We start from the raw sequence: 27,060 nt of genomic DNA, 5'->3' as shown, positions 1-27,060 counted from the left end.
TGGAAAGTAAAGAAGGATGCTTTTTGAGAGGGGGAATCTCGATCTTATCAACGCTACATATTTTAGTGTTTTTAACTTAATGTTCCCTCCATTAACTAATCCCCCACACCATATAAACCTTGAGTTGTGTTAATCAATACATGTCCAAATGACAAATGATTGGTGGTAGAGAATCTGCCAGAGAAATTATATTTAAATTTTTGTAATTTCTTCATTGTGGATTCCATATTCTGTGGAAGTGTTGGAGGTGCTAAAAGCACCATAAAGAAACCCAATATTATAAAGGAAATAAAAGGAATTCTAAAACGCATTTAAATATCTTTGTTCCGCCAAGAAGCAAGTAATCTGCTTTTATAGTTATGCTGCAGCTCTCTCCTCATTGCAGCGAGTACACATGTAATCCTCTTTCTGGGCTGTTTCTGCAGAGAGTCCAACGCACACCTGGTGGAACCAGCGATTACAGCTTCCATCACATTGTACCCAGTCAACCTACAAGAGACAAGAAGATGCAGATGCCATTAAAGTATTTTCAGAGATCCTAAAAATTTTAATTTTCTACTTTTTAAGAGTGTTTTGGTGGCCCATGTTTAAAATAGTGACATTGCCCTGTTTTTTTACTTGAAACAGAATATTAGGAAACTTTCTGGTTTCTCCTTTCCCAGAGTGATTTACCAGCAGTAAATGCAGTGTTCACTACAGTTAAGTGTTGCCTTTTCTTAGCCAGGCTTTGGCGACCAAGGGGCAGTAAAAGCCTTAACACAATCTCTACAGGTTAGCAGTGAACCCACTTTTTCTCCAGCCTGTTGGACATCTTATCTCACAATGGATCAGCTGGTAGCATAACTTTCTAAATTACTATGTAGCAACATTGACTTCCAGACAAACCAGTGCCTAAAGGCAGCAATCTTTTATATACTCAACGAGCAGCAGCCTTTAAGTAGACTTTTTTTTACCTTAGATGTAGCATATCTAACAGGAGCTCCTCACATGTCCTTAAAGGGGAACTCCATTTTTTTTTTTCTTCTTATGTTTGCGGCATATTTCTTTTGAAAGTAGGATACCTACCAATGTATGCTAAGTACATAGTAATTAACTTGAAGCAGAAGAGCAGGAAAACTAAGAGCTGCAAGGGTGGCGACATACATTAACACTTATGTTGCACACTGCATTGTGCAATGTCTGATCTCCAGGAGGCTTCCATGTGTAAAGGACAAGCTTCAAAAGTAAAAGGGAAATTTTCAGTAGTTGAGCACAAAGGTAAGAGATATATGTAACATTCACCGAGATGAACTTTAAACGAGAGGCTTCTGGAATGGAGAAAGTAAGAGAAGGATGTTGAAGCTGATACAAGCCCCCTACACCAAAGAATTAGTAATAGATTACTAAAGAGCACAAAGTGTTTCAAAGTAGAAGATAAGCAGCAGGTCTTCTGATGCTACTTTGCCATTAGCCAATGCATTTAGGGAGTGAGTAATATATTTGCAAAATCCTTGTAGGCCACATGAAGGCTATATGTTGGATGACTCTACCGTTCTCTATTCATTATCACAGCAATGATTTGGGCAAATTTACTCTCATATGACCTGCTCTCAAGGGTGTTGTACAAGGGGTGGAGCCAAGGGGCAGCAAAATTTGTTTTTGCCTAGGGTGACAAAAATCCTTGTACCAGCCCTGAAAAGTTCTGTAGGCATTTGAAGCAAACTGGTTTATTCACCAAAAGGAGCGTGTTTCACCACCTTAACTTCACTTTACAGTATGAAGGACCAACTTCGGTAAGCTTTTGCTGCAGGAATTGTTTGGCTGGCACCGTATAATACATAGTTAAAAATCAATGCAGCTTCTCCAACACCTCCTCCCAATCAAGCCTACAAGATTGGAGCACCTTACTAACTACCTTACTCTATTTCAACTCTCTTATGGCCCCCAAACATAGACGTTCATGCGAAAACATTTTCATTTCACTAATTCTTAGCCATCTCTTGCCCGATTATCAGGTTCTCACTTATATTTCGACTGCAAGCTGTAACTTATGTTGTTGCTGCAAGATCTGTACATAAATTAAAGATAAATATAGAAAAAAAAGTAGCAAGTAACAGTAAAACTGTAGCAGCACATTACTAATAATAAACTAGCATTACTAATATTTCTTTAGAAATATTAGTATGCATTAGTATATCACCAAATAACTTGGCATCCTACATTAAAATCTCACCTCATCTCCTTCTGGTTCAATACAACAATCTGCAGGACACACAGCGCTGTCATCATCAGACTCATGGGCAAAGTCACTGATTCGGATTTCGTCCGGTAGTTGCTCATGGCAGCACAAGTCTATGGATGGCAGTGAGATAATCCCTCTTTTGCGGTAACAAGATATTTTTTTCATTCTGACCTCTGTTCCCTCATGGCATCTCTTCAACCTCCGATAAGATCTATCCTTCTGTATGCAACTCAGAGCCTTAGAAATTAAGTGTGCAGAATTGGTTTAAAAAAATGAAACCAGAATAAAATAGCATATCTTATGAATATATAGAGTTTTATCTCATTTAGGTAACTAATATATAATTTAAAGAGATGTCTGACACGTGCTCTTATACATGTATCTGAGGGTTTTGGTAATTAGAGTTTCCCCCCCCCCAAAAAAAAAAAAATGATCATAAACTCAGGATGCTAGGTGTCTAATTAGTGGTCTCAAAATATTTTTTCATTTTTGAAAATTCAAAGGATTTCATTAAAATGGAAAGAGCTTTAAAGGAACAGGGTTATATTAAGTGTGTTGCCCACCTTGATTTAATTTAAACTATAGTAGTAAGTCAGATGACAGGGTTAATGACAGAACCAACTAAAAACTACAGCCCCCAACCTCCCATTGTTAACAGACTGACTTAAAGTTCCTTGCATTTTGTTTTTTGTTTTTTAAACAAATGTGTTCCGTCGAGGGATGATTGAGGAAAATGCAGTCTGTTTGAATCTACTGTCTTCAGGATCATAGTCTGACAAGGTTATATGTTTCCAATTGGGAGAGGCTCCTCAAACCGGCATCTTGACTAACAGGAAGAATGCATTGGAACAATTCCTAGACCCTGGCAATCTTTCCTGATACGTTGTTAAACCTCTAAAATCCTTCCTTTCTGGCACACCAAGGATTTGGAGGAAACATTGTCAGGACAACCTCCTTGTTGATGTCTAATGGTGAGCCTGGGAATAATCAATCTGTAAGCCCAATATTGCCCAATTCCTCATTGAGAATCACAAAAAAAAAAAAAAACGGCTTCTCTTGAAAGGCTCAAGAGAGAAAGTGTATGCGGTTAGAGTAAATGTGTTACTGTTAGAGGTTGTATTAGTGTGTGTGACAGTGTATGGGGTGAGCTAAGTGCGTGCATCTGTAAGAATATGATGTTAGTGCATGTTTGGGAGTATTCGAGCAAGACTGAAACTGTCCTGAAATGTGGAATGAAAGATATTAGTTACAGATTTCCAGCAGAGCTAGCAAGCTAAAAAAAAAAATGTAAGATAATGGCCACAGCCACTTAAATATGGTTCTAAGGTGTGCCTAAAAATGTTTTTGAACATGAGTAAGGTAAGGTGGCTATTGCTTAAACATAAGACAACCCCCAACTGCTGAACACGTGCCTTTGGGCACGTCGGTATATGTGTGTGTGAACATGTGTCTGGCTATGTATGCGTGTGTGGGTATGTTAGGGTGTCAAAATAAGTCTGTGGGTATGTGTGTGTGTCTGGCTGCTTTAGTTTGAGTATCTCTGTATGTTTGTGTGGGTATCTGGGTGTCTGGGTGTGAATGTGTGTTAGTATCAAGTGTCTTGCGTGTGTTAGTGCGTAATGCCTAGTGTGTTGGTGTGAGTGTGTGCATGCAGGCATCTGGATGTGTTTTAGTGCCCCTCCCAAAGTCAGTCTCTGGATCTGCCTTCGCCTAAAACCACACACTTTACAAGGCGCAGTCTGAACCCAGCTTAATAGAATCTTTGCACCATAATATACAGATAAACATATTACCCCAGAACGTACAGAGGTCCTGTCTGTTTCTTGTTGATTTATGTTTCCTTCCTCACATCCAACCCCTGAGGTAGAGCAGATGAACTCTGGGACAACAATGGCTTGATACAACTCCTGGATTTCAGGAAGTGACACTTGTAGAAGTTGAGCTTCCATCAGCAACTCATTTAACTCTGCACTAAAATCTGATAATTAAAAGATACAACTATTTTTATATTTACCAACAATATTACAGTTGAATATGCTATGACAAGCAGTTCTGCTCGCTAAAGTGATAAGGTTCATATAAAAAAGGAATCTGTAGCCTAAACATCACTTACATCAGGGGTTCTCAAACTGCGGCCCTCCAGCTGCTGCAGGACTACATCTCCCATACTCCTCAGCCAGCCCCTTAGCTGAAGGAGCATTATGGGAGATGTAGTCCTGCAGCAGCTGGAGGGCCGCAGTTTGAGAACCCCTGACTTACATAGACAGATATTGAGTGGAAAAACCTACTGTTCAGTGGAATGCAGCTGTGTCCTGGAGCAAAGGAAGACTGGAAATAAATGGTGCCGTGGTGCGACTCATGAGGTAGAGAAATAGAAGTGACTCCAATACACTGTGATACCTGCATATGAAAAATTACATTAAAAAAAATGTGGACTAATGACTAAGTTGGCAAATTATGAATCCCTCTTGCCCAGCTCAATTACATAATTTTGTGGTTTTTACTGTCACTGACACCCCAAGCATTATTTTCAGACTACAGTGATGCTTACGTTACTGGCTTCTTCTAGAGGCTTGGTGGTGGCCTGCCATGTGGTGTGCAATCGACTCAAGCTGATCTTTTTTTGCACTTGTTTCCAAATCCCAGATGATAGCATTTGCTGTGCCCGATGTTGCCAGTTGACTGTCCTTTCAATTAAATAACGCAGGGCATCTCCTTCTGGCAGTCGCACACGCAGCCGTTGGAGAGATGCCATAAGAGGCAGAATTTTCTCCAATGGAGGTTTTTTAGAGCGGAGGCAATGTGGGCACAGCCACACCTTTGGCCCAGGTTGCGGGGCTTTAACGCATTTAGGATGGAAACGGGCACGGCATGACTCACACTGTATCACAGGGGCAAAAGGCATCCCTTGGCATACACATATCTTCCAATCATTTTGTTGCTTACAGCACATGCTCTCATTAGAAATCCGCAATGCATGCAAAGATTCCATCTCATGTAATCGAGCCTCACTTAAGAGTGCCATCTGTTGGAGCACATGGTCAAAAAAATAAAATATCAGTGATCTATTGTATTTCCCAACCCTGTAATGAACAGTTTTTTGTTTTTTTTTTGGAAACCTACTGCAGAGCCAGTATCGCTGCTTTCACTCAGTGCTTGTTCCAGCTCCTTCAGACCATCAGGTTTGAAGTATTTATTTTTTCCTCCAACAGCTAACATAGCTTTTATCTTCCTATTTATTCTTTTCAAACACAAAGATCTAAAATCAGTTCGAGGGCAGAGCACCTAAAAATGAAGAGCAAATGTGATTATTATACATTTCATTCATAAAGCCAGTTTTTCAATATGATCTTTATTTACCAGCGATTAAGTGGTTTAAACTGAAACAAGACATTCTGCCACCAGTCAACAGTATTCAAATCAACAAAAGATTTGTCTTCTCAGTCACAACTATGTGTTAGTTTCAAGGTACTAAAATGGAATAACTATTTTCTCTATTGTTCTCTTACTGAAAAGGCCACTTGCGGCTTCTTACCTCTAGCAGAGAATATGGGTAAGTTGGCATTAGGAAGGCACTAGTAGCAGATTCCTTCCAGGTGTGTACTTCATCCACCAGTGCTTCAAGCTTTGACAATGGCTCAAGATGAACAGGAATAGTTTGACCTTGAGTCACTAAGTCCACCAAAGTGTTCATAACAGGAACTTTAGTCCCATTCTGAAAGTGTAGAATGTTAAACGAGGTTTCAGTTGTATAATAATAAAATTACCAACTGCTATAAGATGGTTACTTACCTGCAATGATTCCACTTTTTGTAGCCATTCTTGAGCTCTCCGCAGAATGTTTCTCAGTGACTCAACACTAGGCACACAAGCTGGAATATTATCTACTTCCCTCAGGACAATTGATAAATTCCCTAGAGTATGCCGTGATCTGTGTAAAACAAAGGACTAATATAATGACACAATAAAGGATATCAAAAGATTGAAGTTAACAAGCCTTTCTTTACTTCTACCAACATTTTACCTTAAACAATTACACTGCAAAACACCTTAAAGTACACCCCATGCAGCTTCTTTCAAATTCACAGATGATCAGTCTAAATGCCCCCCATCCTATTATCTGAAAACGAGACTGGCAGAAGGAAGCTTCGTTTAGGAAGACAGTCACCAAACCTTGAAGAGAAACTCCAATCATCTTTTATATAATTTGCACTTCAATTGTCAAGGTAATCCTCTTGCAAAAGAATGAGAAGATTCTACAGAATCCCCCATATGCTGTTTTGCTCCTTTCTTCAGATGAACACATATTCCACGTGATTTACTCACCTATAGTCATTTTTGGTTTCTGAAGAATGCTTATAATAATATGCATTCTTCGATAGTGGGGCTGTTGGGGACAGTAATTAATGTTTTTACAGGAAATTACAAAATCCCACTAGTAGCTCTTCGGTGATGTTGTCACAGTAAGGAAAGTGCTTTTGGTGTAAATAAGCCTGTTAACACAAGTACCATTTTATCTGAAACATTTTTACATTCAAATGAAGATTACAAAACTATATTCTGTATTTTAATTTACTAGTGTAGGTTTTATACATAGTACAGATAAACACTGTATACCTGGCTTTCAAAAGACTCCTGCATCTTTCCTCCCAATGTTCACATATTGTAAGAATCTCCTGTAGTTTGGCAATTGCCTTCTCAACAGACGAGTGGGGTGTGAGCCCAAACCCCAAATCTATAAGCCTCCTTATAATCTCAAGGGTAAGTTTTTCAGGATGTTGGAATGCACGCTCCTGTTCCTCCAGCCATCGTGCCTGCGCCAAGCGCTCCCATAGCTTTCCTAACGGTAAATCCAAGTCAAACTGGAAGCTGTAGTCAAGCAGTCGCTGCAGTTCACTGACTTGAGGCTTATCTTCAGTAAGCAGTATCTGGCCCCGCATTTGGAACTCTTGCACATGATGCAGCAAGTCCTTAGGAGAACAAACACAGTTTAAAGCAGTAGACCAGATAAAGAGAAAAGTGAAAGCTTAAGTGAGAAAATACATCAGCTTATTTATTCAATTCATGCTTTGAAAAGTGTTAAGAAAAATTGAGGTGAGAGCGCTTGGAGTGAATGTAACGGGGTATACCATAGTTACCTTGAGCTGAGATGCCTGATTAATAACACAAGGCAGAGAATTAAGCCGTCTGACAAATGACCTAAATTCAGCAACAGTCAACTGCTGCGGAGACTTTCCACCACCTGAACGAAACCTATTAGAAAATCAGAGATAAATTAGTTTGTACAATGGAGATAAAGGGACAAAAACAGCAAGTGTTAACAGGAGAGAATAATGTGAATTACGCTTGGCAAGAATGGATTTAGTTAAATCATTTATTGATCTTTTTTAATTATTTGAACTTTTTTTAAGTTTTTAAAGCTATAACCCTTGGTTTAAACAGAATAGTACCTTGAACATGTATGGTGTCTGACATCTAGCAATTGCTGAGCTAGCGCTTCACATTTTTCAGCATCCTTTACAATCACTCGTAAGTGACGGAGGAGGTCATTTTCTGGAAAATGTTCCTCTTCAGACTGTGCCACAAGCAGTTGTAGACATGAAAGGTCTGGGGAAAAAAGGTTTGGAGATCTATGCATTTGAATTGTGATCAAGCAAAAGATCTGTCAGCCCCCCAACCAAAATTGGCATATTGTTTACTACATGCATTTCCATTTATGTGTGAAGAACCCTCTACCGCTTTTTGTGGCAAATTAAAAAGTAATAGAGTATTTAGGAAAAAAATATCAGTTCCATCTTTAATATGGCTTAGCATTCTCTTGATATTGTATCTCTGTGCTGGAAGAGTGACACCAAGGGATCTGGTGATTAAGTGATATGCTATTAATGTTAGCCCACCCTTTTACTACATGATCTGAACTATTATAAAGCAAAGACACCTTGCTCATGCTGCAGGCTTCATTGATAAGGTAATTAACAAGAACTGATTAATGGGTATAAAGTGCAGGAAGTACATGCAGCAAAGTAATCCACTTATTCTTAGAAGTAACATTTTACATAAAAGGTGAACAGATTACATGTTTCAAGACCACATACATATGTAAGTGGATGTCTAGTTACTGGGGAATTTTGGTCAAGCCAACAAGCAGTGGACGTACAGCTATCATGTAGCTACGTTATTTTTTTTTAGTCATTTATAAGACTAACGAAAGCTCTACAACATAGATTCTTGATGACTGTGCATCTAGGGATGATTGGCAAAGACAGACCGCCACAAGGTACTTTAAAGACATTTTTTTTTAGGTATGTTAAAGCAGTGGTAGTTCAAATGTACCCTTTTTATGGCTTGAAGTCTTCAGGATATCTATAACTTTTGATGACCATTTGTCATACGACTCTGCTCGTAGCTTCACAGCATTCATCATAGGATACAAGTCATCCAGGGTGTAACGATAGCTAGAAGAATACAGCATATGGTATCAGATGATTCATATGTATTCCATAAGTTGTGGAAGTATGCATCTGAACGCTACATCTATACATATGTGATCAGTAACACATTATACACAATAAACTATAAACTATGCTTAATGACCAATGGCGTGTCACGTACATGTTCTTGTGGAAGTTATTGGGCAATAAGTACAAGTAGTATATTGCTATTTACACCCCCCCATCTTTGAAGCCAGTCAGTTCAATTTACCTCAATCAGGGTATTTCAAATGCTAGTATTTTAACTCTTTCCATGCACTAATTCTACCTCCAGCCTTTGCCAAACCTTGTGGTAGTAATTCTTTTGTGTTTTTTCCAACACACATTTTACATCGGGTATGAATTTGCAGCTCCTGGTATATGGTACTGTCACACAACACCCCAATATGTGTTCAGCAACATCTCCCAAGTACAGTGATACCACCCAAGCATGGGTTTGTTTTGGGGATATCTGGCAACATTTGGCATTTTTCAATTTGGAGTTTGGGCATCCAATGTCCATGTCCTATTTGGAACATCTTTGAAGCTGGCCAATTCCATTTACCCCATCAAACCATACACTGCTGGTATTTCAGCTCTTTCCATGCACACCTTTTACCACCAGCCTTTGTCAAAGTTTGCAGTAGTATTTTTAGGCGTGTCTTTTTCCCGGTGTAAATTTACATCTCCCGAACGTGTCACCGGCACTATAAGGCATATCAGGGAGGCAGAGTGGCATATAACGGGGTATATGGCATTTTTGGGGGCAGAGTGGCAAGCATGGGGGCAGATGTGATATTTTTCTCGATCATAGCTTTTATTAAATATGACATTTGTTTTACATGAATTAGTATTTACTAGTAAAACTTTTTTCCTATAGGGTCATCTTATATTCAGGCTTTTTCTTTTTCCCAAATTAATATTTAGATTTCGGGGGGTTGTCTTATAATCGAGCAAATAAGGTACATTGCAATTAATAAGCTGGTCTCTAATTACTTGCATTGTTGAATGCAGTACCTGAACCATCGTTCTCAGGTAAGTCTGGAGAAAACTACTTAGGGACTTGTTAAGTGTTTACTGGAGGGAATCATCTTGTGAGAGGCAAAACCTCTTGCTATAGCACATGCGACTGCTCTCCTGGGGTGAGTATTACACTGCTTGAGATTAAGAGGCGATCACTGATCTCCTCTCAACTTCTTCTAATGCAGCCACTGGAGCCTTATTAAACATGTTGCACAACACTCTGAGAAGCCCCTGCTGCAGTTTGTGGAGAACGTCAGTTGTTATTAACGAGACATATTTCCATGACGTGCCTGGCTTGTGATAAATGGGTTATTAAAGTTTATTTATAAAGGAGACTTACCACAACTTATACTTGTAAGTGGCACAGGAACACAGATCTTTCACATGATGCAAACACACAAGAGTTCCAGGACTGCATGGACAGTATACTGCTGATATGAAACAAGTTGTTTTACACTTGGCACACTGCCGCTCATCATCGGCAAGCAGCTCCATGTCAATCTTTTCTGATTGCACAACACCCTGGGTTAGGAGTCAAAACACAAAGAACAGTACTGCCAGAGTGTCTAGACGTTATTAGCAATGTAATATACCAAGGAGGAGGAAGTTAACTTATTTTGTAACTTAGGTATGCATACTAGACTATTCTCTACATATATATTTTGCCCGCAGTTATGTCTCTACTGTGATAAGCAAAGCATCCTCACCAGCTTTCTGACAGCTTCACGAAGTGTCCTTTCCTCATTAATCATGACAGACAAATCTTTCTGCACAAAGGATGCCAGAACCACATTCAGCTGCTCTGCTTTACTGGCCATCTTGCATATCATCTCATCATGAGAGAACACACAATATCTGTTTAGCATTCTGTAATGTTCAACACACTGCCGTCCAAGAGGTAGCTGAGCATAGGAAGAAATTCAGTTTTAACTCTAAAAATGTTGAAGTTGCAGACAGTTAACTCATTAACTAATCAAAACAAATGATATATAGTAATATGCTCTTACCCAATCTACAGTACAGAAATTCACAGCCTCTGCAAAGTTGAATCCCTGGTTAAATCCGCTGTGATAAGCACGTGGAAAGGTAATAACAAACTCTCCAGCACACTGATTGGTGCGATATATCTGGGGGTAAACAATCTGTACTTTAAAAAACACATTTAACAGAAATTTGTACGTACAAAAAGCTTGTGTATTAAAAATGACCAATATTTCTAATGCCGATAAGGGTTGTTGGAATAAATTCGGTCTCCCCAAACTATCCAGGATTGCTAGCAAAGATGACATCAGTGTCCAAGACCTCTATCTATGGTCATTCATTATGCCAAAGTTCCTGCTGATAGGTAAACCCCTACATTTCTAGGGATGAGGCCTTGCTAACTCCAGTTCTTTATCAAGGTGGCTAGGTAAGTGAGGGGTAATACATGGAATAGACACTAGATTTAGGAGAGGAGACATGATTGCAAGCAAGTGTTACATAATTGGTTTTTGACACATTGGCTCTGCTAGTACAGATCTAACTGCCACCCCCTAGCTATGGGGCTAGAGAATGTCCCATTAAGGACGAAACATCTGTCCATGAGTGGTGATCTGGCTACTACACCTCTTAACCCAGGTTCTGTCTAAAGGCTGTCTTGCACAGCGGGCATTTACCTTAACCCCTTAAGGACAATAGGGGTTATTACTCGTAGTATATTGTGGGACAATGGCTCTTTTAACATTTTTCAGTGTTGCTGTTTAGCTTTGATTTTCTTCTCTCATTTCATGCTCCCACACATATTATATATTGTTTTTTTTCAGGACAAACAGGGCTTTCTTTAGATACCATTAATTTTTATTTTCATATCTAATTTACTATAAAAAAAATGATAAAATATGGGTATTTTTGTTAAAAAGTTATTTTCTCACTTTTTGAACAAAATTTTACTCATCTGCAAAAACTAATGAAAAAACCTGCTAAAAATTCTACAATTTGTCCTGAGTTTAGAAATACCCAATGTTTTTATGTTTTTGCTTTTTTCTACACGTTATGGGACAATAAGTACAGGTAGCGTTTTGCTATTTCAAAACCATTTTTTCCAAATCTGATAATTCTTCCCCCCCATGTGCCATTTTGGGTATCTTTGAAGCCGGCCAATGCAATTTACCCCATCAAACCATTAATTTTTAAAAATATGACACCCCAAGGTATTTGAAATGCTGGTATTTTAACCAATTCCATGCACTGATTTTACCACCAGCCTTTGTGAAACTTTATGGTAGTAATTTTTTTTTGTATTTTTTTCCCCCACACACGTTGCACTTCAGGTATAAATTTACCGCTCCTGGTATTTTTGGTGACAGTGGGGATTTTTACAATGTTAAATTTAACATTAGTGAGCTGGGCTCCATTGACCTTGCATGGTTGGAGCTCAAGAGTTCTCAAGAGGGTCTGGATAGACCCTCTGTGAACTCATTTTCTATTGTTAATGCCATCCTGTGAATGACGGCAAGGTCATTTACAGGATGGCACTTGTGGTTGCTCTTCGGAGCAATCACAAGGCTATCGGGGTAGGGCGGTTCTGTTGCTACATGCCTTGATATCGAGGCATGTCAGCAACACAGTTTATGCTTAGGAAGCGATTCTGATCGCTTCTTAAGCTGTTTAGCCCGCCGCGATCTTGCGCCGCGAAAATGCTGCTATTTAACGGCAGCCCGTACGGGCATTGTCGTTATCACGTTGCACGGCAACCCGTACCAAGTGATTGCTTTTTTTCCCCCTTCAAACATGTATATTGGATTTACGACAGTGCCTGCTCTGCTGTTCAGAGTTCCATTTACATGGACAAGAGACAGCAAGGTTGCTTTTATTATTTATTAGTTAAGCCTACTAATAATACCAAGTCTGGAGTAAACTACATATCACATTAGATATAGTGGTTAAAAAAACAAACAAAAAAAACACAAGTACACTTCCCCATAAATGCCAAAACAGAGAGGTAAAGCATCGAAGCTATTCTTTTTTAAAAGCTCCCACCTCTTTTCTAAATGTTTTATTGTTATTATTAATTAATGAATAGCACCATCAGAGCTGACTGAAATATATAAATCTTATAATACAACTTATCCTCTGCCAGCAGACTCAATTTAATAGTCAGGAAGTAATTGAATTTTTCACTACCTCCATTTCTTCTGATTTTTGTTTTTGTACCCTTCATGAAAATGGCTGTACTAGCATTTCTGCGGTGCTTGTGTTTAGGAGAGAACAGGCATTCCGAGCACATAAACGCTTGTGTACAGTAAACAGTGGAACAGAAAATCTGCCACTACAGTAAATGAGCAGTGTTTAGGCGAATCAACAGCAGTTTCACAAAAAAGCTTACTTTACTGCCACTTTAGTAAAAATGTGGCTGTAAATGACAAACCAATAAAACAAGGCACGTACCGGCACACCGTGCGCCATCAGGGTATTTGGGTTCATGATGGTAACTAATTGATGCAGGAGATCTGGTTGTGCTATAAATAACTCTGGTGCCAGCTTCTTCATCACCTCTTCTAATTGCTCTGCAGCATACCCAGGCGCTCCATACCAAGTCTTTGGCTCCCCCCTACACCACAAACAGAAAAAAAAACACACATAAATCATGACAATAGTATTTTTCTCTAATTTATCTGAGGCTTAAGCCACCTCACAAGAACATAATTAAAGTGTGAATATTATTTATGGACGTATGGTGTTTGAGCCTAGCTTCCCTTAGCCTTCTGTGTTTTTTTCCCATGTGGGAGGCAATGCTTTTTTTTTTTTTTTTTTTATAAGTATTCATGGATACCAAGTCTGGAGTAAACTACATATCACATTAGATATAGTGGTTAAAAAAAAAACAAAAAACAAAAAAACAACACAAGTACACTTCCCCATAAATGCAAAGAGAGCAAAAGTATCGAAGCTATTATTAATTAATGAATAGCACCATCATTGCTGACTGAAATATATAAATCTTGCTCTACATACATGTAGAGTGCGCATACAATTCAACGTATCCTCTGCCAGTAGACTCAATTTTTCTCTACCTCCATTTCTTCTCTCATATAATACATGCCATTTTCCAGGATCCTTGATCTCCATTTTGTGAGACAGCATAGCAGTTTTTTACAAAAATGTCATCACAAAATCGCCATTAACCCCCTTTGTGACAATGGCTGATTTTCGTGGACATGGACATGGAAGACATAGTCCTAATATCTATGGATATCAGTAGCTTATACACAGTAATCCCGCATGAAGATGGGGTCGAAGCAATGAGAAGTTTATTGTCAGAGTCATTACATTATAATGGACCTCCGATTGAATTTGTTTTAGAATTACTAACATTAACCTTACAATTGAACTATTTTAGGTTCGAAAATGATTGGTTCATGCAACTATCAGGCACATCCATGGGAGCAGCTATGGCTCCTATGTATGCCAATGCCTATGTTTATGGGGTGGAGAAAGTCTATCGGTTGGACAAATATAGTGAGAATATCGTCAGATACTTTCGATATATCGACGATATTCTCATTATATGGAAAGGTACAGAGGAAGAAGCTAAGAAATTTGTACAGTATATTAATGAATTACCTACACCGATTTAGGTTACTTCACAGATACATAAATTTAGGATCCAATATCTGGATCTAGAAATTTATATTGTAGATAATAAATTAAATTATACATTATACACTAAACCCACTGATCGTAATACCATCCTACACGCCAAAAGTGCCCATCCCAAACATTTAATTAGGTCTCTACCAATTTTTGCGGGTGTTTCGCAATAATTCTGATGTAACTAACACAGAGAAACAATTAGAATATATGCAACATAAATTTTTGGCAAGGGGATATAAACAGGACCTGTTACAACAATCCCTGAGGGAAGCTAGATTAGGTCCCAAAGAGAAGACGACACCAGATAGTTCCACATTATATTGTAGTACTACGTATAATAGAAGTAGTTATGAATTTACCAGCAGCATTCATAGAAATTGGAACATGGTAGCCAAAGATAAAACACTTCCTACTATGTTTCAACATAGACCAGTGATCAGTTATAGGCGGAATAAAAGTCTTAAAGATTTACTGGTAAAAGTTGACCCAGTGGATAGCTACATTAAGGAAAGTAAAAAATATATGAATAATGGCAGTGTACGATGTTTGGGGTGTGTTACATGCAGTCATATGATACCGAGCAGAACGTTTTCCCATCCACATACGGGAAAGATATTTAATATTAGACATAGGATTACATGTAAAACAATGTACGTAATATATAAAATACAGTGTCCATGTGGACTGTCGTACATTGGTAAAACGGAAAATACTCTAGGTGAAAGAATTAGGGGACACCGTTCAAGCATTAGGGTAGCATATAGAGATGGGACCTTAGACAAACCAGTAGCTAGACATTTTTTGGAAAAACAACATGCATTATCATCTCTTCGTTTCATAGCTATTGATCACATTCCTGAATCCCGACGTGGGGGGGATAGAGGCAAAATTTTACTACAGCGTGAGACATTTTGGATAGTTCATTTAAAAACTATGGCACCAGGGGGGTTAAATGAGAAATTAACATTTTCCTCGTTTCTATAGCATTAAAGATATTGGTCTAATGAATATAATGGGGTTAAATCTCCTTGGTTAGAAGTGAGAGCCCAAAAACTTAATGACATATGACATATATTTAGTATAAATATGAGAGCCTTGCAACTATAGCAATATATAATTATTCTATATGTTTCACAGAAATTAGCATTGTTTTATGTGGTGCATTATTCTATGAATAGTGATTAGTAAGTGTTTAATATCAACAGGTCAAGTATATTAGGCATAATTTTCACTTTGTACATATAGGGGTATTATTGGATTATGAGTATATATTTACATTAGGTCATATCAAGTTTTTATATTTATTTATTGAATTATATATTGATTTAATTAGTTATAGTGATTGTTATTACTTTACATGATTGAATATTTCTATTTCTATTTAATTTGTCACTATAATGGATTCGTGTATCTATTTAATTATACATCTATAATTTACACTATATACATACACACCAGTTTATACATTTCTTTTTTATTATAATATATTCACATCTTCTAAGTACTATATTTTTTATTATATGAATATAAGTGATCTGATAGATACAAGTATAGCACTATACACATGTTTACATATATATACATAGAGTCTGAGATGCCAGTATAAGAGACATGGACTATGCAGATCCTTGCACCATAAATAAACATGTAATTATAAGCACCTGGCACTTGGAGATATATATGATTGATCCAATATACACGATTACAGCACTATATACACTTTTTTATATATACATATATAGAGACTGAGATGCTGGTACACGGGACACGGATTATGCAGATTCCTGCACTTTAAATTCAAATGTTACTATAAGGATCCGGCACTCAGACATACACCTATATTCATATTAGTTGTTCACATCACATTTTCAACAACATTTTTTTTTACATATTTTTCGAAACACTTTAAATACTATACATATTTGCCTCTATATTTATCAATTTCAACATAGTAATCACAGTTTACTTGTTGAGCACAATAATACATTAAATTTAATGCAGAGGACTGAGGGTTAATTTAATTAATTTAATAAGGTTAATTTAAGGTGCAGTTAGAGGTAAAGGGGGGCAAACTGAGGAGAATCTAAATCCTGGGGGCAGTGAAGATTAACGTTGTATTTATTTATAAAAGTATTGTATCTGAACGAGTCTGCAAACCTATGAGGGCACCATGGCATATCAGGGGGGTATACAGCATATCTTGGGAGGAAGGAGTGACATATCTATATCAGGGGGTATAAGGCATACTGGGGTATATAAGGCATATGTGCGGAGGGCAGTGTGGCATGTCTGGGGGTATGTGGCATATCTGGCAGGCAGTGTGGCAAGCCTGGGCTCAAATGTGCATAACTGGGGGGGGGGGGGGGGGCAGGTTGGGAAATAAAAACAAGAAATGCATTATCAAAGTTTTTTTTATTCTGCCTTTTGTTTATTACGTCCTACGTTACTTTATTAAATTATTTTAAATAAATGAAAAATGTAAATTTTTTTATCCAATTAATCGAAAAAATAATCGGCCAACTATGGGTTTGCCTAGCTGTTTGGGGGCAAAAGAGCCACATTTGGAGCATTCACATTTTTCAATGTTGAACTTGGTGATCCTGGTAATCCTGTGCCCATACCCTTTGGTACATCTTTGATTTGGCCTTTTATTTATTTTTTTAAATTTTTTTTGGAACTGGAAGGCTCCCCTGATGGTGACATCAGTGGAGAATTATTTTTACATGTTACCATTTTATTTTCTCAAAAGGGTATTTTATTTGTTTTAAACGAAACTCTGCCATCTTGCAAGTGGCAAAATTTCTCACAGTGGCAGCCATGATCGCTCTCCGGATCGGTCACAGTGCATCCTGTTTTGCGTCGCTGAATGCCTCCCTATCGAAGCATTTCTGCAAAACCAGTGAAGCTCATCTTTAACGTTGACGCCCCGATGTGGGGCCAGACATGGTCCCTCTTGTCTGTTGCATAGAACCACCATTCACAAACCTATCCAATAGCCATTTTCCATTGTATGGCTTTGATCTCTATGCTCAATATTTCTTAAACATTGCAAACTACTTAAGCAAATTAAACACCTTACAGGAGATTTTCCTTCTGGCCTTCCTTATTGCCCCTTCCTAATCTGTTATCCTCAACTTTATTCTGCTACCCGATCCTAGGTTTTACTCTCGCTATTCTCTTATAACCTTCCAACTTAAACATTTTTAATATCAAGCCCTAAAAAAAAAATTGCCTTAATTTTCATTTCTATTAATTTTGTAATGCCCAGTTCTATTACTTCCCTTGGCCTAATCTTTTTTTAATTCTAGTTGCCTCTGAACAACAACATTTTTACTTGGTGAAACCATAAAGGTCCTTTCTCTCTTTAGGATTTTTGATGTATCAACTTAGTGTAACACATTATTTTCAGAACCTTTTGAAAGGTCATTTCTCTATATCCTATGTTGACAATCGCTTGATTCATACACACCAATGCAAATAGTTAATAGAGTAGCTCCAGTGGTCTTCAATGTGCCAACAGAAGGAGGAAAAGCACATGCCCACATAAAGCCATGGCAACTTCATTCCACAGATATCAGCTGTGATGTGTGTCAGTACAGAAGGCTCCATCACAGGCATATTGTTGAGATTCCAGCCACAATCCAGGTATTCCTAAGTGAGGGACATATCAAAATATGGGAAAATGTTTTCCTGTTTATCCCTATTGTCATCTCACCTTTAACCAAAACAGCTAATTATTACCTCCTCTTCTGGCTTTACATGAAGTTTCCCATCACGTACAGGAAATCCACTTCCAAATTCTTTGGAAGCAATGTCCGCTCCATATTCCACAGTTACATCTTCTTCTATAGTACTCACCAAACGCCAAAATTCTTTTTCTACTAGCTCTGTAGGTACCATCTGTTGAGATGTAAAGAAACTGTGGTCTGTAAATATGAATTTCTTCTTTATCCAAAGAGTTCGACTCAATATTAAAACTTACATGCACAGGCATGTTGAAATAATCAGATTTGAAATTATCAGCCATTTCTCCAAACATGCGTAAAGTGTAATCTCTTGATGCCTGCTCAAAACCAAATGCTTCTTGAGGTTTACTGCATTCCTGAAAACAACAAAAGACACACAGCAATATATAATGAGAATGTATTTGTATACTTGTATGCCACCTATTTTGTAGGCATATAACCCACAGACAAAAACAAATATATGAATCTAATATTTGATGCTCAGTGTGTTTCTCATTTGATCCTCTGAGCAATAATGAGCTTTTTTTTTTTTTAAATCTATTTCTGTTGTGAATGCAGTCACTTTAAGGCAGCACACAGGCACCAGGTGGTACAAAAAGTGTTAACTAGCAGTAACATACCTAGGGGGGGCATATGGGGGGGGGGGGGACAGTCCGCCCTGAGTGCCACTCATCAGGGGGGTACCACCATGATGGCATTGGGTGCGCACCCCTCCAGAGATGGAGTATAATGTCTGCCTCTAGAGGAGCAGGCTCGGTTGGGGAGATCAAAGATCTCCCTCCCCCTTTAACCGGTTTAAAATACATATACATACACACACACACACACACACTATATATAGATATGTATACATACACACACAAAATACAAAACATGAGCTTGTCAGTGTGACTTGTTCATTAATTTATGTATTACACAGACTAGTCACAGTTCTGAAGGATTTTTGTTTTTTTGTTTGGTTTTATATAGATTACAAGAAATTTTCGAAAGTTGAATCATATTTCTATAATGTGCTTTAATTTTATGCCAATACCTGTGCTAAACATTTTGGACACCTCCAGTCTCCCTTGGGAACATCATGGAGAGGGGGAACGAGACAGAAAGTGTGGTAGCTGTCATCACATCCGTCACACAGCAGAAGACGATCCTCATTACTACCACTCCCACAGAGAAGACAGACATATAAATCCACCTATAGAACACACAAAAAAAAAAGGCTAATCATTTTACCATAAAGTAATTACATACGCTTTCCTAGCATACAGACTACATCAGTGTACCGGCATGTGATACTCACCAGGCTCCTGCATTTCTTGGAATACCCTTTTGGCTTTCCGATAACTGTTTCAACTTGATCGTGTTTAATCATAAATTTAATCTGTTTACCTGAAAGAAGAGATTCATGGTGAGGGACTAGGTTAGTATTGACATCCCAAACCAAACTGTATTTTCATCAAATACAATTTCAGTGCTAGTACTCCTACACCCACCATTTTCATGTCTAGAGGGAGTGGATTCCATCCTACGACGCAGAGTTCTTGACTGAATGGTTTCACCATCTTCAGTTTTAATTTTAACTGTCTTGAGAGAGAAAAAATTAGAAGTCAATTTATTAAAGCAGAAGCTTTTTTTTTCTTTTTTCTTCTAAGAGTTTGGGGGTAATTCCGACAAACATTTTTATGTACCGTGGAGAACCTTACATCTGCTCCATTTAGCGTTAGAGACATTATTTCTAGTGTTGTGTTTAATGCTATAACAGACACTGACAGTTTGTTACAATAAAAAAATAAAGTTCTTGTGTTGCCTTTGTGTAATTAAGCCTTCCGAGGAATACAACAGACCTGGTAAGGTCTGTTTGCTTAGCATACTTATGGTGGATTCAATTTGTTTGTCTAGGTAAAACCGTTCCTTCAAAATATATAAACTGTCTGAAAACAGTGTCGTTTTAAGATAAAGTAGTAGTGGTATCCTCCTGAACAGAGCTGTAAACTATGTGTACTCAACGATTTCCCTCCGGATTCATCCGACTAGATTATAACCTCGCAAAAGGGCCCTCTTTTCATTTTGTAAAAGTTATTGTTTGTGATGTTACATCTATCCTACCAACTGATTGTAAATCTCTACTGAATCTGCTAGCGCTCTATAAATAAATGTAAGGTATATGCCTGTGAATCTCTCCTACTCTTTTACTTAGTCTATGGTGTTTATCAGTTCGTGGGTTGTAATTGTGAAACATTTAATCTCACCAGTTGAATTGGGTTTTTGGTGGGATCGATCTCATACTATTCCATCAACATGATTTGTTTGAGACCTTGAGACAGACCTGTAGACTGCAAGCTTACAAGCAGGACCCTCTTTAATTAATGCATTGGACCGTTTTAGTCTGTCAACGCTAGTTGAAAGAAGTGCTGCACCATGAGTAATATATTGTAATAATTTGAATTACATTTCTCACTAAAAACCAAATGGATGTATTGTTTAAAACAATGCTAATTAATGAAGATAAATCCACAAGAGTACTGCACCTTCATTGATTTTACAGCTCACCAGTATAGTGCAGGCAGCAACCCAGGACAGCTTCATGTGAAAACTGGGACAGTTGTGAAGTATGCAACATCTTGTTTATCATATAGCAGTTTAACCCCTTAATGACAATACTGTTTCTTACTCGTAATACATTTTGGGACAAAGGCTATTTTAAGATTTTTCAGTGTTACCGTTTAGCTGTAATTTTCTTCTCTCTCATTTCTCCCACACATTATATAATGGTTTTTTTCCAGGACAAACAGGGCTTTTTATTTTTATCATATCTAATTTACTACAACAAATTATAAAATATGGTGAATTTTTTGTTAAAAAAAACAAAACAAAAAAAACCCTTTTCTCACTTAAAAAAAACAACCAAAAAAACAACAACTTTTACTCATCTGCAAAAACTAATGAAAAAAACCTGCTAAATAGATTCTATTTGTCCTGAGTTTAGAAATACTCAATGTTTTTGTGGGTTTTTTTTGGCAATAAGTACCAGTAGCACTTTTGCCATTTCAAAACCAATTTTTCCCCAAAGCTGCCCCATGTGCTATTTCGGGTATCTTTGAAGCCGGCCAATTAAATTTACCCCATCAAACCATATATTTTTAAAAACTAGACACCCCAGCCAAGACATATAGGGGCGATGCAGCTTTGTCATTATCAGGTTGCACTGCAAACCCGTACATGTACGGGCTTTGTCATTATCAGGTTGCACTGCAAACCCGTACATGTACGGGCTTTGTCATTATCAGGTTGCACTGCAAACCCGTACATTTACAGGCTGTGTTATCAGGTTGCACGGCAAACCCGTACATGTACGGGCTTTGTTGTTAAAGGGGTTAATACTGACTTGGTGTGTTTCAAAATATTTAGTGGAAACATTTAAAAATACCATAAACATACCAAACACAGCTGTAAACTTAATTTACCAAGGTATATTTGTCACCTTTTGGGCATTTTTACCTTTATCTGTTCACACCTTTCCCTTTTAGGGCTAGAGCCCAATATAAAACTTGATTAGCACATGTCGGGTGTTAACTTTGACAGGAACACGTTACCTGTAGTAGGACCAGACATCCGTAATGAAACAATTATTGAAGGCATAATGTCCAAAATATGATGAGTGTACAACTTTTGGGCCCCACCATAGATTATATCACTAAGCACATTGCATGCGGGTTTCAGGGAGAACAAACACTCCATGTAGGTGAAAATGATCACTGGGACCAAATAATTTATGATCCTGGTGTCATAATTATGCCAAGCTCAACATTTGAGCACATATGACCCTGCCTTCAGGATGTCAACCGGCTGAACCCCTTACTCCCATTGCCTTGCACAGGTGACAGGAGAAGGGGGGGGGGGGTCCTGGGGGGATGGTGATAAAAAGGTGAGTAATTGGTAATTCGAGAGAACCTATGTACCATCAAGGAGACATCAACATCCAAGGATCACAAATATGGAAGGCACTTTGTTTTGGCCTTTTTATTTTGACGACTGTGTGCTTGCATTTACCGTATTTCCCCAAGTATAAGACGCTCCCATGTATAAGACACACCTTAATTATGGGGCCCGAAATTTAAAAAAAAATATATATTACATAAAGTTATTGTACTGGCTGCCTGGGCATGATATGAGTGTGACTGATGTTAGCTGCTAGCAATTGTTAACAATCACACTCCTATCATGCTCAGGCAGCCAGTACATGTACATCACTTTCAGCCTCCCTGTGCCCCCTACACACAGATCCATGCTATCACACACACACACACATATTCATTCATTTACACCCCCCCACACACCCTCTGTGTTGCTTGAACAGGAACGGAGCGGAGTCATGTGATGTACATTCACGTGACTCCACTGGGTTCCTGTGTAACCTCGACAGATCAAGAGACGCTGCTGAGCAACACAGAGGTAAGCAGCGGGTACCCTGTCCGGTAAAAAAAATTAAAAAAATAATAATCTACCACCACTGTATAAGATGCACCCAAACAGACCCCGAATTTTTCTAAAAAAAAAAAAAAAAAAGGTGCGTCTTATACATGGGGAAATACGGTATGTCTCTCTTGATATCCATTTTTGTGTAAAAGCAATGTGACCTATTTTATACGCAGATTTTCATTTTCTGTCTTGTTTTCCAATCAAATTAAGCCTAGAGATAGCCATTTTTAAATATATTTTATGTTACTAAGGGGTTAATTATATAGACAATTTGTCAGTAAGAGGACTGGGTGTATTTTGTAGTCCTAGCGTTTTTTGGTAACCTGTTACTAGGTAAGCCCAGTTTTAAAGTTCTTGGTGGTGGCAGCTTGTTTTATACTGGGTTTTTTTGAGGGTGGTCATTTGGGGTTCTTGGTGGTTGCTTTGTGCCCTCCTGGGAAAGTGAAAAATTGCACCTAAAGTCTGGTGGCCTTTAACCCTTTCACTCCCACATCACTGCTTGGCCAATAGCCCTGTCCGTGACATGGCTGCTTAACCATAATGCCCTTTTTTTCCATTTACAAGGAAAGATGGGGTGCAATTTATATGAACCAACTAAACAACCAAAATAAAGAGCTTATCACTTAGAACTCTCAAAGAACATTTGTTTCCTCTCAGCAGCTATTACTAATTTAGAAAATCCCATTGTTGTTACCAGGTCTCTTGCATACATTAAACCTCTGTGCAGTAGTAATATGTTGCCATGCAATGAAAACACAATATTGTTTAATATCTGCGCTACCTCTGGTCTGATGCGGTTTGCCCGTCTAGCAACGGTGCAGCTTTCAGATGGTTGTATAGACTGTCTCTGTGGGATATCGTGAGGTTTGTATTCCTTTTCCTTCACATCAGGTCCCGAAAGAATCTGTTTCTGAAATAAGCACGCAGGAAACACTTAAGTACAGTTTTAAAATTTAGTTAGTGGTAAGATACATTATAACTTCACCAGTTAAAGGAACATTCCAGTCCTATTACATTAAATGCATACTGTCAACGTTATATCAGCATAGTGTTTGTGCACAGTACTTTTGGGATCTTGGACCACTGTCTAGTTAGAGATGTATGCACTGTCCCTGCCCTATCTAGAGTACAGAAACTGTAATTTCTACTTACCGAGAGCTTATTTTCCCACCGAGGGATCGGAAGGGAAAAGAAGCTCTCGGGAAGTAGAATTTACCGTTTCCCTGCCGTCCCAAGAGACACTACGGATAGATATACCAAAGCTGAAGGGTGGGAAAGAATTGAACCACTTCAGTCCCCTATGGACGTACCGGTACGTCCAAAAAACGCACCCCAAGAATCCCATTATGGACGCATATAGGTACGTCCAGCCCTTCTTGCAGCGGCAGGGACACATCCCTGCCGCTGCATGGGAGATCAGGCTGTTTGACAGCCTGGACTCCCCCCTGACAGAAGCCGGCATGAAAGCCATTTTAAGTGCCGATCGCATTCCCTTCCAGGTTGCGTCACTGCCGACGTAACACGGAAGTTCATCGGAGGACAGGATATCCCCTGCAGGGGATATCCTGTCCTCCGATGAGGCACAGACGCTGCAATCTCTATGCACGTCTGTGAGGACTTGCATAGAGATCACAGTGTGATCGGTGCAGGGGGAGTGCGGGGAGGAGAGTGAAAAACCATGTTTCTCACCCTCCTCCCATGCTGAAACAGAAAACGAAGGAAATTTAAAAAAAAAAAATACAAAAATCATTAAAATGACATAAATAAAGTGAGCTAAGTGATGTCATTGTGACATCACTGGCATTAATAACATGTTCAAGAGGTCCGCTAACCATTTAAAAAATAAAAAAAAAAAACCTTACATCCCATTGCCCTAGCACAACATCTACCCAGTATAACCCTCCTGCCCCCATTCACAACCCCCAAACCTGTTAAGCCATAAGCATAAAAATTCTACAAAAAAAAATGTACACCTTATGGTATGTTCCCTATAAGTGCTGGGAAACTATGGAAAATCTATATAAATTAGGTAGTTCGGAAATCAGGACACCTGAACTGATAAACTTGGAGGGGATTTTCCATCACTTTTAAATGACTGAAATGCTCCGGAGCCTTAAGCGAGCCGCCGCCACCACCACGAGTTTTGTAAAGACTCTGGGAGCTGCCGACAGACCAAAAGAAAGGGCTTGAAACTGGAAACGCAGTATGCTTGAATCCCAAGGGGTGGCTATGGGTAGGTGCTTTTGAAGAGCGTAATGGATAAAAACGTGAACATACGCATCTTCCAGGTCTATGGAGACATAAGGTGTCCAGAGTGGATATTATAGTTTCCCCTCATGAAGCAGACATACCAGAGGGGACTGTTTAGGAAGTGCAGGGCTACAAACAGAATCCTCACAAGGCTTTTGGCACAAGTTAGACCAAAGAATAAACACCCAAACCTTGCTTCGAAGGAGGGACAGAAACCATTGTCTGCAGTTCTCTGAAACAAATGATGGCACTCCTCTCCTTTCTACTCACGCGCTTAAATAGCCAGCAATCAAGTTCCAGGGTGGAACAGCAGCAAAAATGGCATTAACCTTTTCAAAATTACCCAAAAACAAGGTTCTGAATGCACTACTGGAAATCCGCAACACACCGGACTGGAAGAGGACTGACAATGGACGACGCTACAGACGGCATCCCCTGACCAAGGAGGCTTAATCCAACTAATTTTAATTAAAGACATGAGTAAACGCAATCAACTTTTAAGTGAATTGTTTACATTTAGCCACATTGGTGGACTGCTTAGGATCATTGTCCTGCTGCATAACCCAGTTGCGCTTAAGCTTTAGGTCATAAAACGGATGGCCGGACATCCTCCTTCAGGATCACACTACTACCATCATTGTGTTTGACAGCTGGTATGCTTTATGCCAAATATAACGGGACCCATGGCTTCCATAAAGTTCCACTTGACTCATCAGTCCACAGATTATTATTCCAAAAGTCTTGTGGGTTATCATGATGTTTTTTTGCATGACTAGCCTTTGCGTTCTTTTTTAGCGAGCACTTTGTAAGACAGGTTATTTTTAATTGATGTTTAGATTCAACGGGGTCCTTCTCCATAACTATTCTTCACCTGAAACTCAAACTTAAGTCAGACTTTTAGAGATTAAAACTAGGCACATTTTGCCGCATAACAGGGACTCAGACTGTCCTGCAATGACACCTCAATGGAGAGGTTCAAAGGGAGATCCTGGGGTCTCCTAGGTTAGGATCCGCACTTGAGGAGCAGGTTTTCCACTAACGTAGAGATGACAACACGACTGGATCCTTGTCAATATCAACAGGTGATATCCCTTTTGCTCCGATTTCTTGGCTGAAAGTCTGAAACTATCAGACTGCCTCCTCTATCGTTGAGTTATGGGTGAAAACTTTATCGTTAGCGCTTGTAAATTTTTGTCTAAATACCCTGGTTTGAGTTTTGAGCTAAGCTTCCATATTGTTTAGTCACTAGGCCACATCTTCATATGGATTTCTTTTGAAGCCAGAGAAATATACATTGATATCTCCACAGTGTAGGCCCTGGGACAATTAGTGATCATATATACCCACTCACTGGCCACTTTATTAGGTACACCTGTTTAACTATTTGGGTGAACATGACAATGAGTTCACTGTACTCCAATGGCCACCAGAACACAATTCAATAGAGCACCTTTGAGATGCGGTGGAACGGGAGATTCGCATCATGGATGTGCAGCCGACAAATCTGCAGTACCTTATCCGCTCAATTAAAAGATGACCCTGATTATAAGACAACCACCCAAAATTTTAATATTAATTTGGAACAAAAGAAAAAGCCTGAATATAAGACTACCCTATAGGAATGCATTTCTTGTTTTTATTTCCTTTCATTTGCCAACCTGCCCCCCCCAGCTTGCCACTGTCTCCCTAATATGCCTCTCTACCCCCCCAAACCCCTCTGCTTCAGACTCCATGGTATCTAGTGGGGGCAGCAGGTGAACATCTGCGTAATGCGCGTAGACATCCTCTACTGCTACCCGGCACTTCTGCCAGGGCTTTTATGACTGAGCACTGGAAGGTCACGCTAGCGCTCCATGAGAGGTAGCAGCAGAGGTTGTCTGGAGGATCCAGGTCCCCTGAAGCGCTGCGAGGGATATGGATTTTAGTCTCAACCTCCACTGCTGCTTGGTACTTCTGCTAGGGCTTCTATGGTGGAGCACCGGAAAGTCACGTTGGCGCTCCGCCACAGAAGCCCCGGCAGAAGTGTAGGTGTAATGACCATTACACCTACAGGCTGTTTTATAACACCACATTTGAAATACGTAGACATTAATATGTAGTTGGTCCCCACTTTGCAGCTATAACAGCTTCCACTCCTCTGCAAAGCCTTTCCAGAAGATTTGAGTGTTTCTATGGGATTTTTTGCCCATTCGGCAAGTAGAGCATTTGTGGGGTCAGGCACTGATGATGGACAGGAAGGTCT

General features: G+C 39.0%; 1 protein-coding gene across 1 annotated transcript in view; it reads right to left on the bottom strand.

Annotated features, from left to right (window-relative positions):
- Positions 1 to 357: 357 nt before the first annotated feature.
- The window catches only part of LOC149271929 (lysine-specific demethylase 5B-like), a 63,246-nt gene continuing 36,543 nt past the window's right edge, over positions 358 to 27,060 (bottom strand). Inside the window, exons 6-28 of the mRNA XM_089506986.1 lie at positions 23,350 to 23,472; positions 19,583 to 19,673; positions 19,390 to 19,478; positions 19,126 to 19,284; positions 18,329 to 18,448; positions 18,088 to 18,246; positions 17,816 to 17,997; positions 13,141 to 13,303; positions 10,722 to 10,841; positions 10,422 to 10,616; positions 10,055 to 10,236; positions 8,555 to 8,676; positions 7,672 to 7,828; positions 7,360 to 7,474; positions 6,839 to 7,191; positions 6,014 to 6,152; positions 5,757 to 5,936; positions 5,345 to 5,506; positions 4,773 to 5,246; positions 4,510 to 4,621; positions 4,071 to 4,199; positions 2,213 to 2,331; positions 358 to 489 (exon numbers count right to left, since the gene is read on the bottom strand). Coding sequence (XP_089363112.1) covers positions 358 to 489; positions 2,213 to 2,331; positions 4,071 to 4,199; positions 4,510 to 4,621; positions 4,773 to 5,246; positions 5,345 to 5,506; positions 5,757 to 5,936; positions 6,014 to 6,152; positions 6,839 to 7,191; positions 7,360 to 7,474; positions 7,672 to 7,828; positions 8,555 to 8,676; positions 10,055 to 10,236; positions 10,422 to 10,616; positions 10,722 to 10,841; positions 13,141 to 13,303; positions 17,816 to 17,997; positions 18,088 to 18,246; positions 18,329 to 18,448; positions 19,126 to 19,284; positions 19,390 to 19,478; positions 19,583 to 19,673; positions 23,350 to 23,472 — 3,777 coding nt within the window. The remainder of the gene's footprint in view (positions 490 to 2,212; positions 2,332 to 4,070; positions 4,200 to 4,509; positions 4,622 to 4,772; positions 5,247 to 5,344; positions 5,507 to 5,756; positions 5,937 to 6,013; positions 6,153 to 6,838; positions 7,192 to 7,359; positions 7,475 to 7,671; positions 7,829 to 8,554; positions 8,677 to 10,054; positions 10,237 to 10,421; positions 10,617 to 10,721; positions 10,842 to 13,140; positions 13,304 to 17,815; positions 17,998 to 18,087; positions 18,247 to 18,328; positions 18,449 to 19,125; positions 19,285 to 19,389; positions 19,479 to 19,582; positions 19,674 to 23,349; positions 23,473 to 27,060) is intronic.

The sequence above is a fragment of the Sceloporus occidentalis genome, unplaced genomic scaffold (genome assembly GCF_023333645.1).
Source record: "Sceloporus occidentalis isolate IW3139 unplaced genomic scaffold, rSceOcc1.0.p SCAF_446, whole genome shotgun sequence".
Lineage (NCBI taxonomy): Eukaryota > Metazoa > Chordata > Lepidosauria > Squamata > Phrynosomatidae > Sceloporus > Sceloporus occidentalis.
The sequence above is the reverse complement of the archived record's forward strand: the minus strand, read 5'-3'. Positions and strand labels throughout refer to the sequence as shown.